Raw genomic sequence first — 18,313 nt, 5'->3', positions numbered from 1 at the left:
TATATTTTACAACAGTATAACTAAGTAAGTCCAACCCTGGATATATTATTTTAAAGCCAGTTTGTGTTAAAAAACTTAATTAATGAATTATTACTTTCAAAAATATATTTCCAATAATGGCAGTGATATCATCAAATATTTCCATATTTCATCATATTATGGTAATATACAAATGCAAATTTCATTTTAGGAGAATCTTCAAAACGTTATTAAATGTCATGTTTCCAAAGTGAGATCAAGTTACAAAAAAGTTTTGAATATGTTCTTTTTGGTTATTGTAAGGATAATGTATAAATATCAGTTTTGGTCAGAAAATGTATAAATGTTAAATTTCTGAAATAATTTTCTGAATATTAACACTTAATGAGCAAGTTTATTTTATATTGATCAAAATATACTAAATCAAATAAATGATTCAACTGCTAACAGGACTAAATACCCAAGTGTATAGCTTACAACTTAATAGAGAACATTGGAAATGGCGCCTAAGAAAAGATGTTATTCTCAAGGAAGGGAAATTGTTCAACATCTACAAAACAAGAGAGTTGTCTTGTCAAACAGCCACTTTTTTAAATCCTTTTTTTATATTTTAGTCTCTTTACATTCTTCCAATCACATGTAATAATTCGTTGGTTGAATGTTACTTCAACCAATCAAGATGTGAAGGTGTCATTTATGTCTTTTCCCTTTGAACGAGTGCCTACTCACTAAATATGAGTTTCTTAAGTTATCAAGTTGATTCAAGGTAAAAAAAGGGGTGTTATCCAACTGGTTACCAACATAATTTAATTTAAGTTTAAAGATTAAGATCAGCTAAGTGTATCCCCTTATTATAATTAGTTAAACTGTATTTCTGTAACCCTCGAAGGGTCAGGGGGTTCACCCTCTGACCCCAAGGCAATATAGGACTAACGTAACAGAATAAACAATTATCTGCTACAGCTGGACTCAAACTCAGGCTTGGGAAATAAGAAGTATGTGCCTTACAGTCACTGAGCTATCCCGTTCCTGATTGAGCTAATAGCAAGAAAATAAATAAAGCCATTTTTAGATGAATGAATAAATATAATACAAGAAGCCCTCTCACACTAAGAATTACAAAAATAATCATCAGATAGTTCACCAAAGTTTATTTTTTTTAATAATAAGCAACATTATCAATATCCATACTTGCATAATCAGCAGCCAATGTTTCTACAGTTGTTGAGGCATCCTCGAAATCTCGTTCTTCCAAACCTTCCTTCAAGTACCAGTGAAAGAAAGCCTTCTTTTCAGCCATTAGTTGGTGCTTCCTCAACAAAGAAAGCCACATCTCACCGACAGCTGTGTTGTTCGAGAGGGACACTACTGACCTAGGACCTGTAGCTAGTTCCAGTTCTGGAGCAGAAACAGGATTCTGGAAGTTAATGCCAACTTTGAATCCTGTCGGCGACCATCTAACAAAGTTTATCAATTTTGTATCCTTTAAATATCTGATGGCACTGTTGACATCTTTAGGAGCGACATCTCCTCTGTAAAGAAGACAACAAGCCATATATAGACCACTGTGGAGATCACACATGGCCAGCCTGCTGGAAGCGTCAAAGCATTGGCTTGTGATGTTCTGAACTGAGAAGGTCTCATGGAAGGATTTGCGCAAATTGACAATGGGAGCAAGGCCCATAATGGGAAAGTGTATCCTCGGATATGGTACAAGGTTAGTCTGGAAGTCGACAAAATCAGCATTAAGATCTCCCTCAAACCTGAGGCTAGTTGTGATGGCACTGACTGTTTGAGCTATGAGGCGGTTCAGGTGAGAGTACATTGGATGATCCACTGAGAGCTTCCATTTGCAGATATTTGACATTGCTTCATTATCAGCCAGGAATACGCAGTCAGCATCATCTAGCGTTTCTCTTGTAGAGAGGACAGCATTGTAGGGTTCCACGACTGCAGTTGAAAGCTATATCCAAAAAATAATCTATACAAAAACTTTAGTGAATAATTTAATTTTTAATCTAGACCTATGTCACATATTTTATAATAGACTATGTATTGAATGAAGAAAACTATACTGTAACAATTCACTAAAAAAAGAAAGAAAAACATTAAAATGAAAATAGCAGTGCATTCCAGCATTTACTTTGCACTGTTTTTTTTTTTTCTTTTCCTACATATTCAACCGCTCTAGGGATAGTTCAGCAGACATTTTCATTTTTATTATTTTGACAAGAGTGTCATGAAATATTTTGGCCAAAGAATGAATTTTGGCGCAATTTTTTTAGCCCAGGAAGAGTACCATGGCTATAAGTTTTAGAATCGTTGCTTTAGATAATTTGAAATGAAATACAATCCCCGGTAGTTCATCATGATCATTATTTATAACTAAGTGAAGAAATTGATGATGTGAGGGGACTATACAACCTGGGAGGGAGCAGTTAAATAACTGGAAGGTCATAACTTAAATTAATTTAGATGGAGATGAGACTAACTTTAACTTCAATTTTCCAGATGTTTGTACAAAAGAAACATAAAAAATAAATTACAAAAGGAAGATGGTTCAGGGGCAGTCAAGAACTCAACAAGTCATTAAACTATTTATTTTGAGCCAATTCCCCCTGGTCCTCTATCCTGTTGGTACCTCGCATCCGCCTTTATTTCATTCTTGTGCTTTCCTCTAATCAGAAAGGTAGGTGTCCTATTTTTTCAATCTGTATTTTATTTTTATTTTCCCTTATTTTCTGTCTTTTATTGTGTACTGTTTTTTATATATATATTTTTTATCTACTTTATTATTTGTTATTATTTCCAATTTCATTAATTGTCAAATAACTTTTTGTAGCTTTTATTTATTTATATTTTGTACATCTTATTTTTATTTTCTTTAATTTATTCTGTTCATTTTTGTATGAATTTTCATATATTTTAAATCATATTTAGCTGATTTTTATTTCATATTATTTACTGTCTTTGCATTGGGGACAAATAAGGCCTAAAAAAACCACTTTGTGTCATTTATATCCTATAAGATACATGTCCTATTTCAAGTCATTTTCTACAAAAATTATTTTATTATTATTTATCATTATCATATTATTATTTTTTAGTCTGCCAATATAATTTTTTAATGAACAATTTATACTATCTTCATCATTTCCGGACATGATCATAAAATCTTAGCAATATTTTAAACAGTTTTTTGGTTTAATTATTTCTGTATCATACAAGAAAAAAAATTTATTCTCCTTCCCGTCAAAATTTGAGGTTTTATTACTTTCGAAATTTTTAGAATCTAAAAATTGAAAAAAAAATTTTTTTTCAAATATTCTACTGCCCAACTACAGTAACTTCTATTCCAGACTATTGGGCCTAATATATAATTAATATATAAATTAAATATTATTTATTCAAGTAATAAACTATTGAGTAAGATAGTGCTGAGTTTCTGAAAAAAAAGGAGATGTAATGTCCAAACCCGTACTACCAGGTCCTGTTTATCTGACATCTACCCTCCACCTCACCGAACTGCTGCGTTTGATACGTTTTTTTTTACCTGAGCTGCATATCTCTGGAACTCCATTCCCTCATATGTCCCTAACATACATCATGTACCTACCCTTCCCTAATTTAAATCCCTTCTATTTTAATTATCTTTTGCATCACTAATCTAATCCATTATTATAATAGTACAGATATTTTGTTATTAACTTTTTGTTTTGTTCTTTATTTATTTAGTTAGTTTTTTAATTAATCTAGTTTTTCTCTCTCTGTATATAAATTATAATTAAGTATGGCCACACTGTTTTATCGCCAATTAAAGTTATTATAAAATTAAAATTACCTTTGTAATTGTTCTAAAGGGACCTAGTCCCAGAATAATAAACTATTTTTCATTTTCCATTTCATTTAAGGTTTCTCCAGTCGGGCAACCACAGTCAAGTGCATCTAACCTGAGATTAAATTATGCTATCTCAAAGAAATTTTTTTTAAATTCCATACTTCTGAACAAAATGTATGGATACTATCAATGCTATCATAAATATATTATGTTGCACAATAATGAATAATGTTTTTAAAATGAGATCTTTATAGCATTGTGTCACTGGCTAGATACTGGTAATGACCTTGTAGCAGCCTGGTACTATCTACTGGACCACAAGTAAATTATATCTTCTAGGAACTGCCATCACAGACTCGTACCACCTAGTGGGCAAGACATAAACAAGGGTCCAAGAGGTAATCATCTTGTTAATTACTATAATTTCTTGTAAACACCTTACCTTTGATCTTGTAAAATCCTTATGATTCTAATTTTGAAAATGTATTGTTTCAATGAATAATGACTAAATAAGAGCTCTCTGATTCATAGTTGGTCTCTTACATGGAGTACTGGCACTGGTGGGGGGAACAAGTCCAGCAAGTGGGCCTATTGTTCCTAACATGGAGTAGCTCTCGATGGCCTTTTTCACTCCCAAATATATCACTATCCTAGATTTAACTTCAATATTCAATCAGACATTGTTTCTCTACTTTTAAGGGGATAGAAAATTAACACACTACGAGTGAATCAGATAACTTGACGACCATTTTGGAATTTAAAGGGTGTTGTTATTCCTCAAATCTCCATTAGCTCTCTCTTCCTTCTTTGATACCTGTAAGCGTAACTGAGGGAAAACACTCCTCGGCCCTCTCTTTCTTTCCACAAGAATCTAAGGATATACCTTAAGAACTTGCACTGCTCACTCGACTGTAGGCGCATAACCAAGAGGTTAGGTACCATTCTGCAGGGATCCTAGGACCCTTGGAACTTGCCAGTTGTATGTGATTGGTAGGATAACTCTTCAACACATCTGTTCTTACTGTTGATTCACCTCCTGTCTAGTTAACCTAACCTTATGGAATACACATTGTCTGAGGCCTTCTGATACTTTTGTACCTCCCATCTTAAATTGGTGCTTATTCTTAACTCATACCTTGACAAGAAAATTTTTAAGCTGCAGAATTTCTGCAACATCTTGTGAGGCACAACTTACGCAATGCACAGACATTTCTGTAAAACTGGACTATGATGGAATAACTATAAATAAATTAACTACGATAAATTAACTAGTTCAAAGAAAACTTCTTGTTTTTAAGTTATATAAAAATTTACACTTTATCTATAATAGTAACCAGAAGGAATCCAAGCAAAAAAAAAAACTAAATTTTCTAGAGCTATTACCAATTACCTTATGTGATGGGAAGATTGCTATCTCAAGAAAACTTTTCTTGGGATAGTCTGAAGACAGATCTGATGAGATAAGAGTGGATAAGCCAGAACCAGTACCGCCTCCATATGAGTGAAATGTGAAAAAGCCTTGAAGCTGATCTGAAGCTTCAGCCAACTTTCTCAGGATCTTGAGGGTTCTCTTTCCAGTAGGAAGGCCCACTGTGTATCTTCCTCTTGCAAAGTTGTTGGCGGCATCCTCATTACCAGTGAGTAAGTTCTCTGGTCTGAATAAGGACTTGAACTTACCAGTCCGGATTTGGTCTAGAAATTAAATATTAGGTAGTAGTGTAAGTAATCATAAAAAATAGCTTTGATAAAGTTATATCATTAAAAAGAGAGAAAAACACTTTAATAAAAATAGTGTGCTGCCCAACTGCGTTGGGTTTTAAAACCTATTAATATAAATAATCAGAGCATAAAAAAATATCATATTTTTTTAATTATATGCTAAAATTAAACATGATTTGTTTTCCTTGCATATTTTCATTTTTTTTCTAGCTCTTGATCATTCTTTATGTATGTGTATATATTTTCCATTACTTCAATTTAAAAATTTTCTTTCCTACCTGAACAAGAATTTTTTTTTCATCAAACAGAAAACAGAATTATAATCAAAAGTATAAAAAATATAACAACATTTTAAATATAGTAAAAATAAACCTTCATAAAAACTCGAAAAGGTAGTCCACGTCTATATTCTATTAAAATTCAAAATAGTACTAACGATCAATATATGAACTAAGTAATAAATATATGTAGAAGTAATAAGTTTATAGTACAGTAGGTTCATAGTAGTAATTGAGAGCCCCTCTTTTTCAATTCAAGACATTTTTTTTGTGTCTTTTTTTTACACTTTTCAATTAGCAAATAGACAGAAACATTAAGTAATGTCTCATACTAATAAAAAAGTAATAAATGATAGTTATATATTAGACCTGCAAAACTATATTTCTATTGTTGTGGGTTGTATCCCACTCTATTATTATTGCTTTAACTGGGTCTTTTCAGTTAGAGTCGGACCTAAATATAAATAAATATGACCCAAGTTTATAGTGTCACATTATAACCAACTACAACACAAATATAGTTTGTAAGGTCTAATATGTAAGTACTTGAAAAATTTATTACAATGTCTGTATTTATCTGAATATAATAGGTCCAACAGAAAAAAATAATCACTAATTGTCCTCAGTAGAGGTGAACCTTGAATAGTGAAAGCTGAACGGACACAATTATAACAAAAACTCAGTAAAAAAAAAGAAGATAATAAAGAAATGCAAAAGTAAATTAATTTCATTGAATGGAAATTTATAGAAAATCTAAAAACTTTATAACAAAACTATATGTAACAAAAAAGAAGTTTTTAATTATCATACATAGCTTTTGACCAAAAATATGTATCGTATCATTTTGGTGTGAACCCCACCATAGCAATTATTTGTTTTACAAATATCCGATAAATGTCCCAATATAGTTTTATTCTTTACCAATAACTGTCGGCTCGAGATCCACGAAGACAGCTCTAGGTACCCTCTTACCAGATTCCAGTTCTGAAAAGAAAGAGTCCAGGTTCCCATGGCTATCATCCTTTACCTCACCGGTCGGAGAGACTTGCTGTTCCAAGCAGTAGAGCTCCCAGCTTGCATTGCCCATCTCGACCCCTGCTTGGCCATTGTGAATTGATATAACTTCTCCCCTCTGAAAATCTCAAAAGAAATTTGTTAGTTTTAAATATGCTCCAAATAAAATATTACAGCATAACAAATGTTTTGATGTTAATAACTTTTAAATATAAGAAGATGGTCAGAGTTGCGGTCAAAAAAAGAACAAATGGTTTATAACTATTTTAATGTCTGACGTTTCGCCCCACTTTGCAGGGCTTCATCAGGGCTAAAAAGATACAAACAAAAACTGAGAATATTACAACAATAAGGTAATTTAAGCTAGGATAAATATTATGTAAAAATAAAGTGATAAGAAATTACATATAAATAGAAGGAAGGAAGACATAAAATAGTATCAATATAAAATAAACTTGAATAAACAATGATAAGAATAAAAAATAACTAACAATGGTAAGAGTAAACATTTTTTAAAAAATACGTAAAATATACAGTTAAAAAAGTAAAGAAGATGTACATAAAACAAAAAACAATACAGGAAAAAAAAAAAGGAAAATTCCTTGCTTAAATTACCTTATTGTATCTTATTGTTGTAATATTCTCAATTTTTTTTTGTATCTTTTTAGCCCTGATGAAGCCCTGCAAAGTGGGGCGAAACGTCGGACATTAAAATAGTTATAAACTATTTGTTCTTTTTTTGACCGCAACCCTGACCATTTTCTTATATTTAAATTTTTATGGTCAACTATATATACATATTAATAAGTTTTAAACTACCAGAATGCAACAAAATTACTTGATAATTATTGTAGCAACAAGTGGATGGTTTTTTAAAATCTAAGTAATCAAATAATATCTGCAGCTTGGAAAAAAAATAAGTGCCTATTTTAAGTTGTTTCTAGATTTTATGTAATATTTTCTTCTAAAGATTTAACTTTTACCTCCAAAAACAAACAGATTTATGATAGATGGCAGTAACTATTGATTTTTCTAAATCATATTTCATACCGCTGGTCCAGAAGAATAATGATGAAACTGTAAATCTTGTGAAATTGACTCAATTGTGTTGGCGGGCTCAAATTTTACAATTGTGGTATTATGCTCCTGGAGCAAAGATATATTCATTCTCTTAATTAAAATCCTTTAGTTTCAGATTTTCAAATTGATTTTTCTGAATTTAGAAATTGGTTGTCGTTGCTCTGGGCCACTGATATACTGTTTAGTTTAATATAAATGGATATAGTGAAATTATGTTTACTGCAATATTTATTAATTCATTAATAGAAGATCGATGATTGACCATCTTCCTTTTATTATAATTTTTTTATTTTCTATTCTCAAGAAGAGGAGTGTTTACCCCAAAAAACACACATTAACTGAGCAAATATATTAGGAAAAAAATTGACAATGGAATTGAAATTTACTCATTAATCAATAATGATATATAATTCCCGTCAACAATTTTTTAATGAAAATAGAAGATATATTTAAATGAATCTTAACCAACAATTTAAATATTTATTATTAAGTGGCACAATATCCCAATTATTCGAGACTTGCCCTGCTTCAAAATAGGTCACAAATTTTCTCTATTTATTGCTGCTGTTTTCTGAATGACAATATGTTATTGTGTAGATTCTTTTGGAAGGAAAAGTAGTATACTGATTAGCCATTATAAATCTTCCATCTACCTCACAGTCAATGATATTTAGTTAATTTACATATGACCTCAGATAGAAAAATCAGCAACTCATGTGATTCCGTGCTGCTCCCACCACACTTAGTTCTGTCCTAAACGGGAGGACTATGTGCATATGTATTTCATCTTAAGGGTTTTAGTAAGACTATTTTTTTCAAATCCCTCTTCTGATGCTGTAAATCCTTCATATACTGGAACAAAGGCTCATCCAATTATCATACATCTTCTGCAGGAGCTCAATCAGACCTGGGCCATTACTCTGATTTGACATTATCAATGTCCGGAGGGGAGGGAAAGGGGAGCTCTGTTTTTTAGCCTTTATATATCCCTACCACCCCCTTCTGGATAATATATGCTACCTCAGTTACCACTTGTCAGTTATCATGGTATCCTTTGCTCTACATTCTATTGTGAGTGTGATGGAAGGTATCCTGTCTTTGCTGATTATCCGGAAGAATTCCCAAGAATTTTCGGAGCCCTCTTCTACCTGCTGTAGATTCTTATATTCCCGTAGCATTTTCTTCTTGTAGACACGTTCTTGTCGTTTTATATTCTTCAAAAGAGCATGAATATTTAAACAATATAATTTTTTTGTACCATTCAAGAATGTACAAAGAAACATATTCACTAATTATGAACTGGCTGATTACAACTATCTTTTTAGAATGAAGTGGTATAAATCATATTCAGAATACTGTCCAAATTGACTTCTCTTAAAGACCAATTTCCATGTGACAGATATCTGTATAAGTGAAATATCACAAAAGTGGTAAAGTATGACAGAGCTTGTATATACCCTGGCAGTCAACCTAACAGTTCAAACTGGCATACAACTAACAACAAACATAACTGAAAAAATAGCTAATCCATAGGTTTATAAATTAAATATAAGGTTGGTGTTATGAGTTTATAAATTGTAACCTTTCACTGTCAAGGCATCTGCTTGTAGCAGTTAGATCTTACATATACGTAGACAGTTGATAGTAATACCAACTATCAAGTAAACCCTAATAACAGGACATACTTGCTACTTAAGCACAAAAATAAGTCAATGGCATATTTAATGTATCGAAATTACTATTATTATCATAGAAAAACTGAAAAACATATTAAAATTACCCTGCTATCTTCATAAGATACTACAATTTTTTGCCAATATGTTAAAATTGTTTATTTATTTCATTTCTAAATCTTATTTATTATATTTGCACAACCTCTTTGGCACCTTCCATGGCTTTATACTAAGGTTTGAGAATAGCAATGCTATTCCAATACCAATACCTCCACTATCTGGAGCATGAAGTAGATGATGAAAGAACACAAAGATTGAATTGATATCAACATTCAAGACCTCTTATCTGAACAACATATTAATAGAAAGAAATTACAAACAACTCCTTCAATTGTTTAACCTATATTCATGTAATAGGAATTTCAGAAACTTAATATACATACTTGTCAGATTACGGTAATATTGTACATACCATGGCTATCTTGAAAACACCGTAGATTTTGAATATATAACAGAAATCATCATTTAAAAAGATAAATAAAGAAATTTTCTCCACTACATTTTATTTTTAATCCCAAAATTTCATATGTTAATATTTTATAATCATAGTAAATAAAAAATTATATTTTTACCAGGTGAAATAATTTTCTTATTGTAGTTTTTTTCCTATTTTCATGGCTATATCATGAATACTCTTAGGTTTGGTACTTCTAAGACTGATACCACGTGGAAATTTTTAGTTTAAAACGAAAGGAAACTTTACATCTGTTATAGAAATGTAATGTCTAGTAATTATTCAACACAAGACAACAGACAACTTAATGTTTTAATTGTCTAAACTCATAAGAAATTCCATCTCCCCCTCTCAAAAAATCATATTTTTTCCCAAAACATTTACTGTATTGGGACTGAAAAAATTATAACCAGCTGTGATTGAAGACTATAATTGAGGCATACAGCATGGTAATTGCAAAAATGAAAACTTTTATAATATTAAGTTGTTTGTTGAATACAACACTTCAACCAGTTGTCACTTAACATAATTCAACATCAACATCAACATTATTGTCTTAAGAAAATAAATTCCCTAAACATTCATTCTACAATTTATAAAATCAGTCTTAAAAAAACCGAAGGTGCCAAAAACTACAATTCATGAAAAGTTTCATTTACCATGTTATACAACCTAACATCTCAATTCATAAATTTGAAAATAATAGTTAAGTTGTTTAAATTTCATTTTCATTTCTTTGAGGTGGTGATTTATAAAAAAAATTAGTTTAAAGAGTCTCCTGCTTTGTCTAATCTTTAGATAACGTTTTTTGAGCTCATAACTGAGCCATCTTCTTAGAAACTTTTAGAATATTAAGGAAAAGGTAAAAAAGTTGGATACTGATATACTAAATAAGTTGTTTCTATGTACAATAGAACCCCTATCAACCGTCTCTTGGGAAAACTGACAATAAAAAAAAATATAAATTAATGGAGTGCTGAGAAAACACCATTTTTGATAAATCAAAACAAAATAACAACTTTTGTAATTACTGATAAATGAATGTTTTCTTATATACTTAAATTAAACTATAAATGTTTGTTCAAATATCTCAAATTTGTCTAATAAATTTAACTTCATTATACATTAACATATATATAGCTGCTTTTCTTTAAAAGTAGCACATCTAACAAAAATAAAAGTGTTATTGATTTTATTTTGAATTGGACCTATTCCAATGATAGTACCATAGACTGGTGGTACTGTCTCTCAATACTCTACAGTACTCTTCCTTCAAACTCTCCCAAAACTAGCGTGGTTATTACAAAGTAATCCATGTAAAAAGTAAAATCTATGAAATTCATAAAATACAAAAATAAAAAAAACAAACTATTCAACAGATGTTCCAATATTGAAGGAAATAATCCATTTATTATGTTTTGTATTGCATTTTAAGTTTAGCCTAATATATGAATTAAATTAATATTGGATTTTTTCCTTTTTGACAATTTGGATTGAACAAATCTCTAGTTTAACTGGTGATGTCTCGGTCTTGACTTGGTTGAATAAGCAGTTTCTCAAACAAACCATTTGATATATGATAGTAGTTATCATCAATATATCAATACAATAAATATATCAAATTTCATTGATCTAACTGTTAGTACATGAAAAGTGTAATTAATTAGTAAATTAAATTTTAATTTTAATCCTTTTCAGTTGTAAATATGTAATCACTTTCCTTTGTTTAATATCTTTTCAAATTTGGAATAAATTTTAGACAAAGCCGCTGTAACCATGAGAAGGCCTGAAGTTTATTTGTGTATTTTTACTGACAGCATCCCCACCATCTTCTCCTCATATTTCTCTACAGTCAACTATTAACAACTCATTGGAATAAACAGGTATTTGTGAAAAAAAGTACAAGAATAGATACAAAAGAAAAAACAGTAGTGCTGATCTCACCAAGAATAAAAATATTTACCATCAGATGGTTTATTTTCTTCAGATATAGCAGCATTATCAAAAACCTGAAACCTACAGTAATAACTAATTTTCTTGGTTCAATCATAATTGTATAGCAATATCAGTCTGAAGTCATTTTCATGAACTAATGGGTTTCAAGTAAAGTATGTTTGTGGGTACTATTACAAACAATCATAATACTGATGAATTTTTTATGCAAACAAATTGATATTTAATTTGTTACTATAATTATATTTAGTGCAATTAATAATTATCGGAAATGTTATTTGTTTTTGTTTTTTTCAGCCATGTTAAAATTATTTTTTATTATTTCAAGGATAAGAGACTGATAGGATTTTTATATTTTGAGATTTTTGTAAACATTTAATAAATAAATAAAACCCTTAGCAAACTCATTTGTTCCTTTGTAGTAAGACAACATCCTGATTTCATACTTTTGTTAATACCTACAAAGGTACTAATGCACAAGTAGACATACTTATCTATGTCTGTTTTTTCTCATTAAAGTTAAGTTCATTTGTTCTGAATTTTCTTTTTAGGAAGTTGATTATATTAATTTTTTTTAAAATGTTGAGGTGAAAAACTTCCAAATAGAATATAAACTATTCAATATTTTGCTTGTACAGCGTTTTGGGACAACTATCTTATACTCATGCACCATCGCATCCACATATTTGTCATTTTCTCAATTTCCATTTTGAAATCATGTCATCCATACACTTATAGTTTAAAATTGTTTCTTAACTATAAATATAAAAGGATAGTCAGGGTTGCTGGTCAAAAAAAGAACAAATAGTTCATAACAATTTATTGTCCAACGTTGCTGTTTACCTTTCGCTTTGAACAGCCCTGAAAAGCAGGGCGAGACGTCGAACAATAAATAGTCATTAACTATTTTTTTACTGCAACCATGACCATCTTTTTATATTTAAATTTTACGGTCAACTATATATGTATAGATTCATTTATACATATATAAACAACATTTATACATTACATTTATAGTTAACTTAACTATAAATGTATAGATGACATGATTTCAAAATGGAAATTGAAAAAATTACAAATATGTGGTGTATGCAATGGTGCATGAGTATGGGATAATTGTCCTGAAACGTTGTACAAGCAAAATATAGAATAGTTTATATTCTATTTGGAAGTTTTTTTTACCTCTACAATTTAAAAAAAAAGTTCATTTAATTTTTCAATTATTGATTTTTATTTATTGAGCAGACAAAAGCTTTACCTGGGGATCCTGAAGTCAATTCCATAGACCTGTTGATCGCTTTTGTAGTGTGCCACATTTGATCGCTATTGTGCTAGAGTGTAAGGCACTTTAATAAACAGGCCTTTACGACCTCCTCTGTCTTTCACTCAAATTTTGAACACCTTTAGCATAAAAAATTGAATGGACTTAATAACAAAGAAGACCTATATTAAAAAAAATTCCTATCAAAGAAAAATATAATTAATATAAAGTATAATTATGATGGTGGTGAAAGAGGTGATGACATTTTTCTAATTATTAAGATTTACCAACAAAATTGTTCAAAAATTTTTATATAGTATCTTCTAATCGTAGGATAAACAACAAAAGGTTTTACCCATGATTATGGTCAAGGTGATTATTCTGAAATAGAAGAATTTATGATATAGGAATGTGTTAATTAGAGCTCCTGTTTATTTTTCTTGTCTGAGATACACCTCATATGCTGTCGATGAGGGAATTGCATGGTCCCCTTTTTCAAAATTTTGAAAACTCAAAAATTTTATAAATTTAATAATTCAAAAACCTAAATCAAAAGACAAAATTATGGTAAAATATTGCTCTAAGAGATTATTGTACTCAAAATGGCTTATATATGAGTAGATGAGAAGTACAAGCGATAATCTAACAATTAACTAATAACTATCGATAATTTCAAGATTTTGTTGATACAAAAGCATAAATTTGTGGATTTTATATTTAGTTTAGTTTAAGTTTTATAGTTCAAAATTTTCACATGAACCAATTGGCTTCTCATCCTCTCATATGATATTTAAACTTTTCCAAAAATATTCAGAGGTAAATCTATCAACTATACCTGATATCTTGAAAAGAGAGAAAATAATATTTTTCAGCAGGGCAAGCTGTAAGATACAATATGAATAATTAAGATGTGGGTCCTTAAAAACGTATTGATATAAAAAGTAATCCCTTACCGAGATTTTAATCGTATAGAACAGCAGAAGTGTCTGAAGTACCAAGTAAGAAAACATAATGCTTTTAATTTCTAATTATTCAGTTGTTACCAGAGAGTGGGACAAAAATCCTTCATTGAGCCAAAAATTAGATTCAGTTCCACAGCCTCTTCAATGTATAATTCATTGTCAAAAGCAACCCCAATAAGTATCAATTAATGTTTTAACATCAATTTAATACAATAAAAATAACTTGTACTAATATTTTTGACATACGTTGTTGGTTGATCACTATGAATAATTCATAATCCAATTATATATAGTTTATATTATAAAAATATATTATTTTTATAAAAGGATTGATACTCTATTAAATGACAGTACACTCTCGTCTCGAAAAAATTGACTTCCGCCATTTTGTGGAAGCTGAGGTAAACAATTACTATTAATAGTTTTATTAAATTACTCCATGCAAACAATAGCAATATTTTAAAAAAATTATTTAAATCAGGAGTAAGAATACTTCCGACTCTGACAGTAAATGTTAATAGTTTACACAAAATAATCGATTGTTAAGTATCGATGATAATATTTGATACTTAGCTCCAACAAAAAAACACACAGTTATATAATCTAATTATTTTGAGTGTATTGAAAAAAAACTTTTACTAGCTGATTCCTTTTTTTTTTTTGTGGATATAAGAATAAATGTTAAAGGAAGGGTACTTGCAGGTACCATGTTTTACAATATTTCAGGCACTTAATGGACATGATCTCTGATATTAGGTATGATTTAAAGTTTTTGATATTTTATTAACGTTTTTTAACGTGACAGTAGCTTCACCGTCCCTTTATATACTGTCAACTATCACGCAAGGCCCAGTATGACAGTACAACCACGACGGTAGGTACTATCATAACAGACATAGTGGAAGTAAAACATGGTAACTGCAGCAGATACCATTTGTCACCTAATGATGAACTGAAACACTAATTATCATTAATTAATCATGTGGTCGTTGATATTTAACCACATATGTTTACTTGTTCAATTTTTCTATTTCACTTTCATCTCATTTCTGATGTGTTGTTTATAGTAAATAAAAGTCTAATTCTGACCTTAATTATATTTATTATATCGGTTGAAGTACAACAATTTTATTTACCACAAATATCAAATCACAATGGACAAATTTAAGAAACTGTGTTGCTTTGATGGGAGACGTAACTCACCTAAGGATGGGATTCACTATCTGAATACCTTTAAAAACTTCGTAGATGTTTCAAGGGGATCTCTTAGTGATGAAGATAAGTTTAAGGCAAACACTAATTTCCTATTATATGACATCTATTAACTCGTCAGGGACTGTACTCCATAATTTGACATTATAGACACTCTCAGTTCTATATAGATAAATAACAGTGAGATTTTCATTCGACATAGTTTGTCGGTTCGGAAACAATTATTTACTTTACATCAAGGTGAATCAATTGACTAATATACCCAAAGCTTGAAAATCCTCAGCAAGGATTGCGATTTAAAGGCCATCAAACAAGCCCTCGCCTTGGAGGCAGCTCAAAACAAACTTAAGGTTACATTGAATAGTTACTCTAGCGGTAGTGTTACATCTCAGGATACACCTCCAGCTTAGGAAGCTGACTCTACTCTACGTGCCATCCCCAAGTTCAGAAAATTAGGGAACAAATGCTACTTTTGTGGTCTCGACATACATTCCCGCCTTAAATGCACTGCAGAAGATGTGATATAAAAGGGCACTATGCTAAAGCATGCAAAAGGAGTGCCACTACCAAAGTTTTTGGATCAGTAAACAATAAAAGTTTGCAGCTACCGAGTCAAGCAATTATTGCAGTAAGGATCAATAACACTCTCGCTCCTTGATAGACACTGGAAGTTCAACTAGCTTCGTATACCACAATTTCACACTCAAACCCAAGATTACACGAACTCCTAGCAACGGGAGGGTCTCAATGGCCTCCACTGTAATTGTAGGATATATTCTGATTAATCTCAAATTAAATGGACATTGCTATCCTTTATACAAATTATCTGTCATAAAATGCCTTTGTGCTGATGTATTGATAGGCCATTACATACTCGTGGAACATTCAGATGTTTCACGCTCTTTTGTTGGCTCCAAGCCTCCATTTTCCATATGCACCTCTACTTGTGATTTCTCGCTTATTTAACAACTTATCAGCATACTGTAAACCTAATTCTACTAGGTCCAGACGATACACTCAGACTGATCAAGCCTTCATTTATTTTTTTTTAAATACCAGATCGGCCTGGTGAACCTTACATGGTCAATATAACAGTGACATCATACGAGATGAAACGTCTAAGCTTCAGGCTGGAGGTGTGATTGAGGAAAGCAACACTCCTCGGTTGGCTCACGGCACTGGTTACTAAAAGTGAGCACCACAAAAACCGAATAATGATTGAGTACTTGCAGATAGTGAACAAATTTACGTTGCTTGAAGCATATCCACTCCCTAATATTGATGATTTGATCAGGAAAATTGATGCACACAAGATATTTAGCACGAACGACCTTCGATCAGCATGCCACCAAGTGCCCATATTGGAAGAAGAAAACCGATTAACACTAATTACTATTAATTAATCATGCTGTCGTTGATATGCAACCACATATGTTTACTTGTTCAAATTTTCTATTTCATTTTCATCTCATTTCCGATGCTTCGTTTATTGTGAATAAAATCCTAATTATAGCCTTAGTTGTATTTATTATATCGGTTCAAATACAGCATAATCTCAACTTTTTAAGAATAAGTTTGAAATTATATGATAACAATGACCATGTGTTAAACATCTATAAAAATGAATTTATAAAACATTTATTTCATTAATTACGTATACACTTTTTTCCTTCGAAATGTAGGAAGGGAATTTCGCAAAATTAAGTATAACACTGACATAATGGACAAATGGCCCAGAACTCTTCAAAATTTATTGCCAATTCATTATTGGCGCTTACTTCTACTATGGGATTGAGGAGTACATCTCGAGCACTAAAATATGCGAGGGCAGCCTTTAAATTATATTTTTTAACAAGCACAGTTGGCGCACTTGCATCTGTTATCGACTCTGCAACCCTACAGGAGTTAGATGAGGTAATTTTTAACTAAAATTTAATTTAGGATTTTAAAAAACTGCTAATTTGGATATAATATATTTGGTTTAAACACACATTTTTTAAATCTTAATTCTCACAATAGCAATCATATTCAAAGAAATGAAATATCCAAAGTCCAATTAATATATTTCTGAAGGTAAGCCATAATGAATATCAAATTTTTCAAAATGTCTGCTACATTTATGAGTAAACCTAATAAATTATCTACTTAGTAATTGGTGTCCTTGAATAACACAAAACAAATTAAAACAGGATTAAACAAAAAGAAATTGTGGATGAATTAGAAAGGAAGAATTAAAAAAAATATGTATAGCTGGTATTACTACAATATATAGATTAGCTTAATAAGGAAAGATATTGAATCCTGGGAAGTAAAAAATGGACTTTTTAGGTGATGAAGTTTGAAATTGTAATTTTTTTAGGAATCAGTAAAGGATTGAATAAAAGTCTACTAAATTTCGACAAGGAAAAAGTTACTCTGGTCTCCTCAGGAGTGGCTAGTGGCTATCCCTTAAAATATCTCTAAATGAATCTTTTCCATGAAACTACTTCTCATCTGTACTCAGATGGTTAAGAACAAACTTTACATAGAACTTGGGGCAACACATTAAATCCTCATTTAAACTTAATTCTGTTACGAGATAGTTATATTTAGTGGGAGAGCATCATTAAAGATCCTGATAATTATTATTTATTCCTCAACTAAAAAATAACAATCATAGTTCATTAAAACTGGAATATGTTATCCAGTAAAAAAAAAAATTGGATGAAAAATTCCTGTTTTTAATTTAATTTTGTTCATAACTAAGAATGTTGTAACTATTCGCCTAAAACGTTTTCTACTAGCAGAAATTTATTTCTAAACCAAAAACTCTAATTACCGTTTTTATTTT

The 18,313-nt window shown here is 30.6% G+C and overlaps 1 protein-coding gene and 1 long non-coding RNA gene across 4 annotated transcripts; both read right to left on the bottom strand.

Moving 5' to 3' along the window:
• Window positions 1–1,113: 1,113 nt before the first annotated feature.
• LOC106678526 (tubulin alpha-1 chain) lies at window positions 1,114–10,392 on the bottom strand. 3 transcript variants are annotated; one of them, XM_014417079.2, is made up of 4 exons: window positions 10,214–10,392; window positions 6,736–6,946; window positions 5,208–5,509; window positions 1,114–1,942 (listed from the first exon to the last, which is right to left on the bottom strand). In XM_014417079.2, the coding sequence occupies exons 2-4, from the start codon at window positions 6,899–6,901 to the stop codon at window positions 1,139–1,141; spliced, it is 1,272 nt and encodes a 423-aa protein (XP_014272565.1). In that variant the 5' UTR covers window positions 6,902–6,946; window positions 10,214–10,392; the 3' UTR covers window positions 1,114–1,138. The 3 variants fall into 3 exon arrangements, with proteins under 3 accessions (XP_014272565.1, XP_014272563.1, XP_014272564.1); XM_014417077.2 differs by lacking the exon at window positions 10,214–10,392 and adding an exon at window positions 10,054–10,201; XM_014417078.2 differs by lacking the exon at window positions 10,214–10,392 and adding an exon at window positions 10,054–10,200 and having other exon boundaries at window positions 6,736–6,954.
• A 2,920-nt stretch (window positions 10,393–13,312) lies between these two features.
• On the bottom strand, window positions 13,313–14,394 carry LOC136796096 (uncharacterized). Its single transcript, XR_010843794.1, has 3 exons — window positions 14,263–14,394; window positions 14,145–14,190; window positions 13,313–13,449 (listed from the first exon to the last, which is right to left on the bottom strand). It is a non-coding gene; the product is annotated as an uncharacterized lncRNA (long non-coding RNA).
• Window positions 14,395–18,313: the final 3,919 nt, after the last annotated feature.

The sequence above is a fragment of the Halyomorpha halys genome, unplaced genomic scaffold (assembly GCF_000696795.3).
Source record: "Halyomorpha halys isolate HHAL.00 unplaced genomic scaffold, Hhal_1.1 Scaffold146.1, whole genome shotgun sequence".
Lineage (NCBI taxonomy): Eukaryota > Metazoa > Arthropoda > Insecta > Hemiptera > Pentatomidae > Halyomorpha > Halyomorpha halys.
This window is presented reverse-complemented; position numbering and strand designations above follow the sequence as displayed.

Excerpts from the sequence above, each read along its gene's own strand:
- LOC106678526 (XM_014417077.2), bottom strand. Across the intron at positions 5,510-6,735 it reads TCTCGAGCCGACAGTTATTG|ACCAAATCCGGACTGGTAAG; the intron begins GTAAAGAATAAA and ends TTTAATTTCTAG. Across the intron at positions 1,943-5,207 it reads CAATCTTCCCATCACATAAG|CTTTCAACTGCAGTCGTGGA; the intron begins GTAATTGGTAAT and ends TTTTGGATATAG.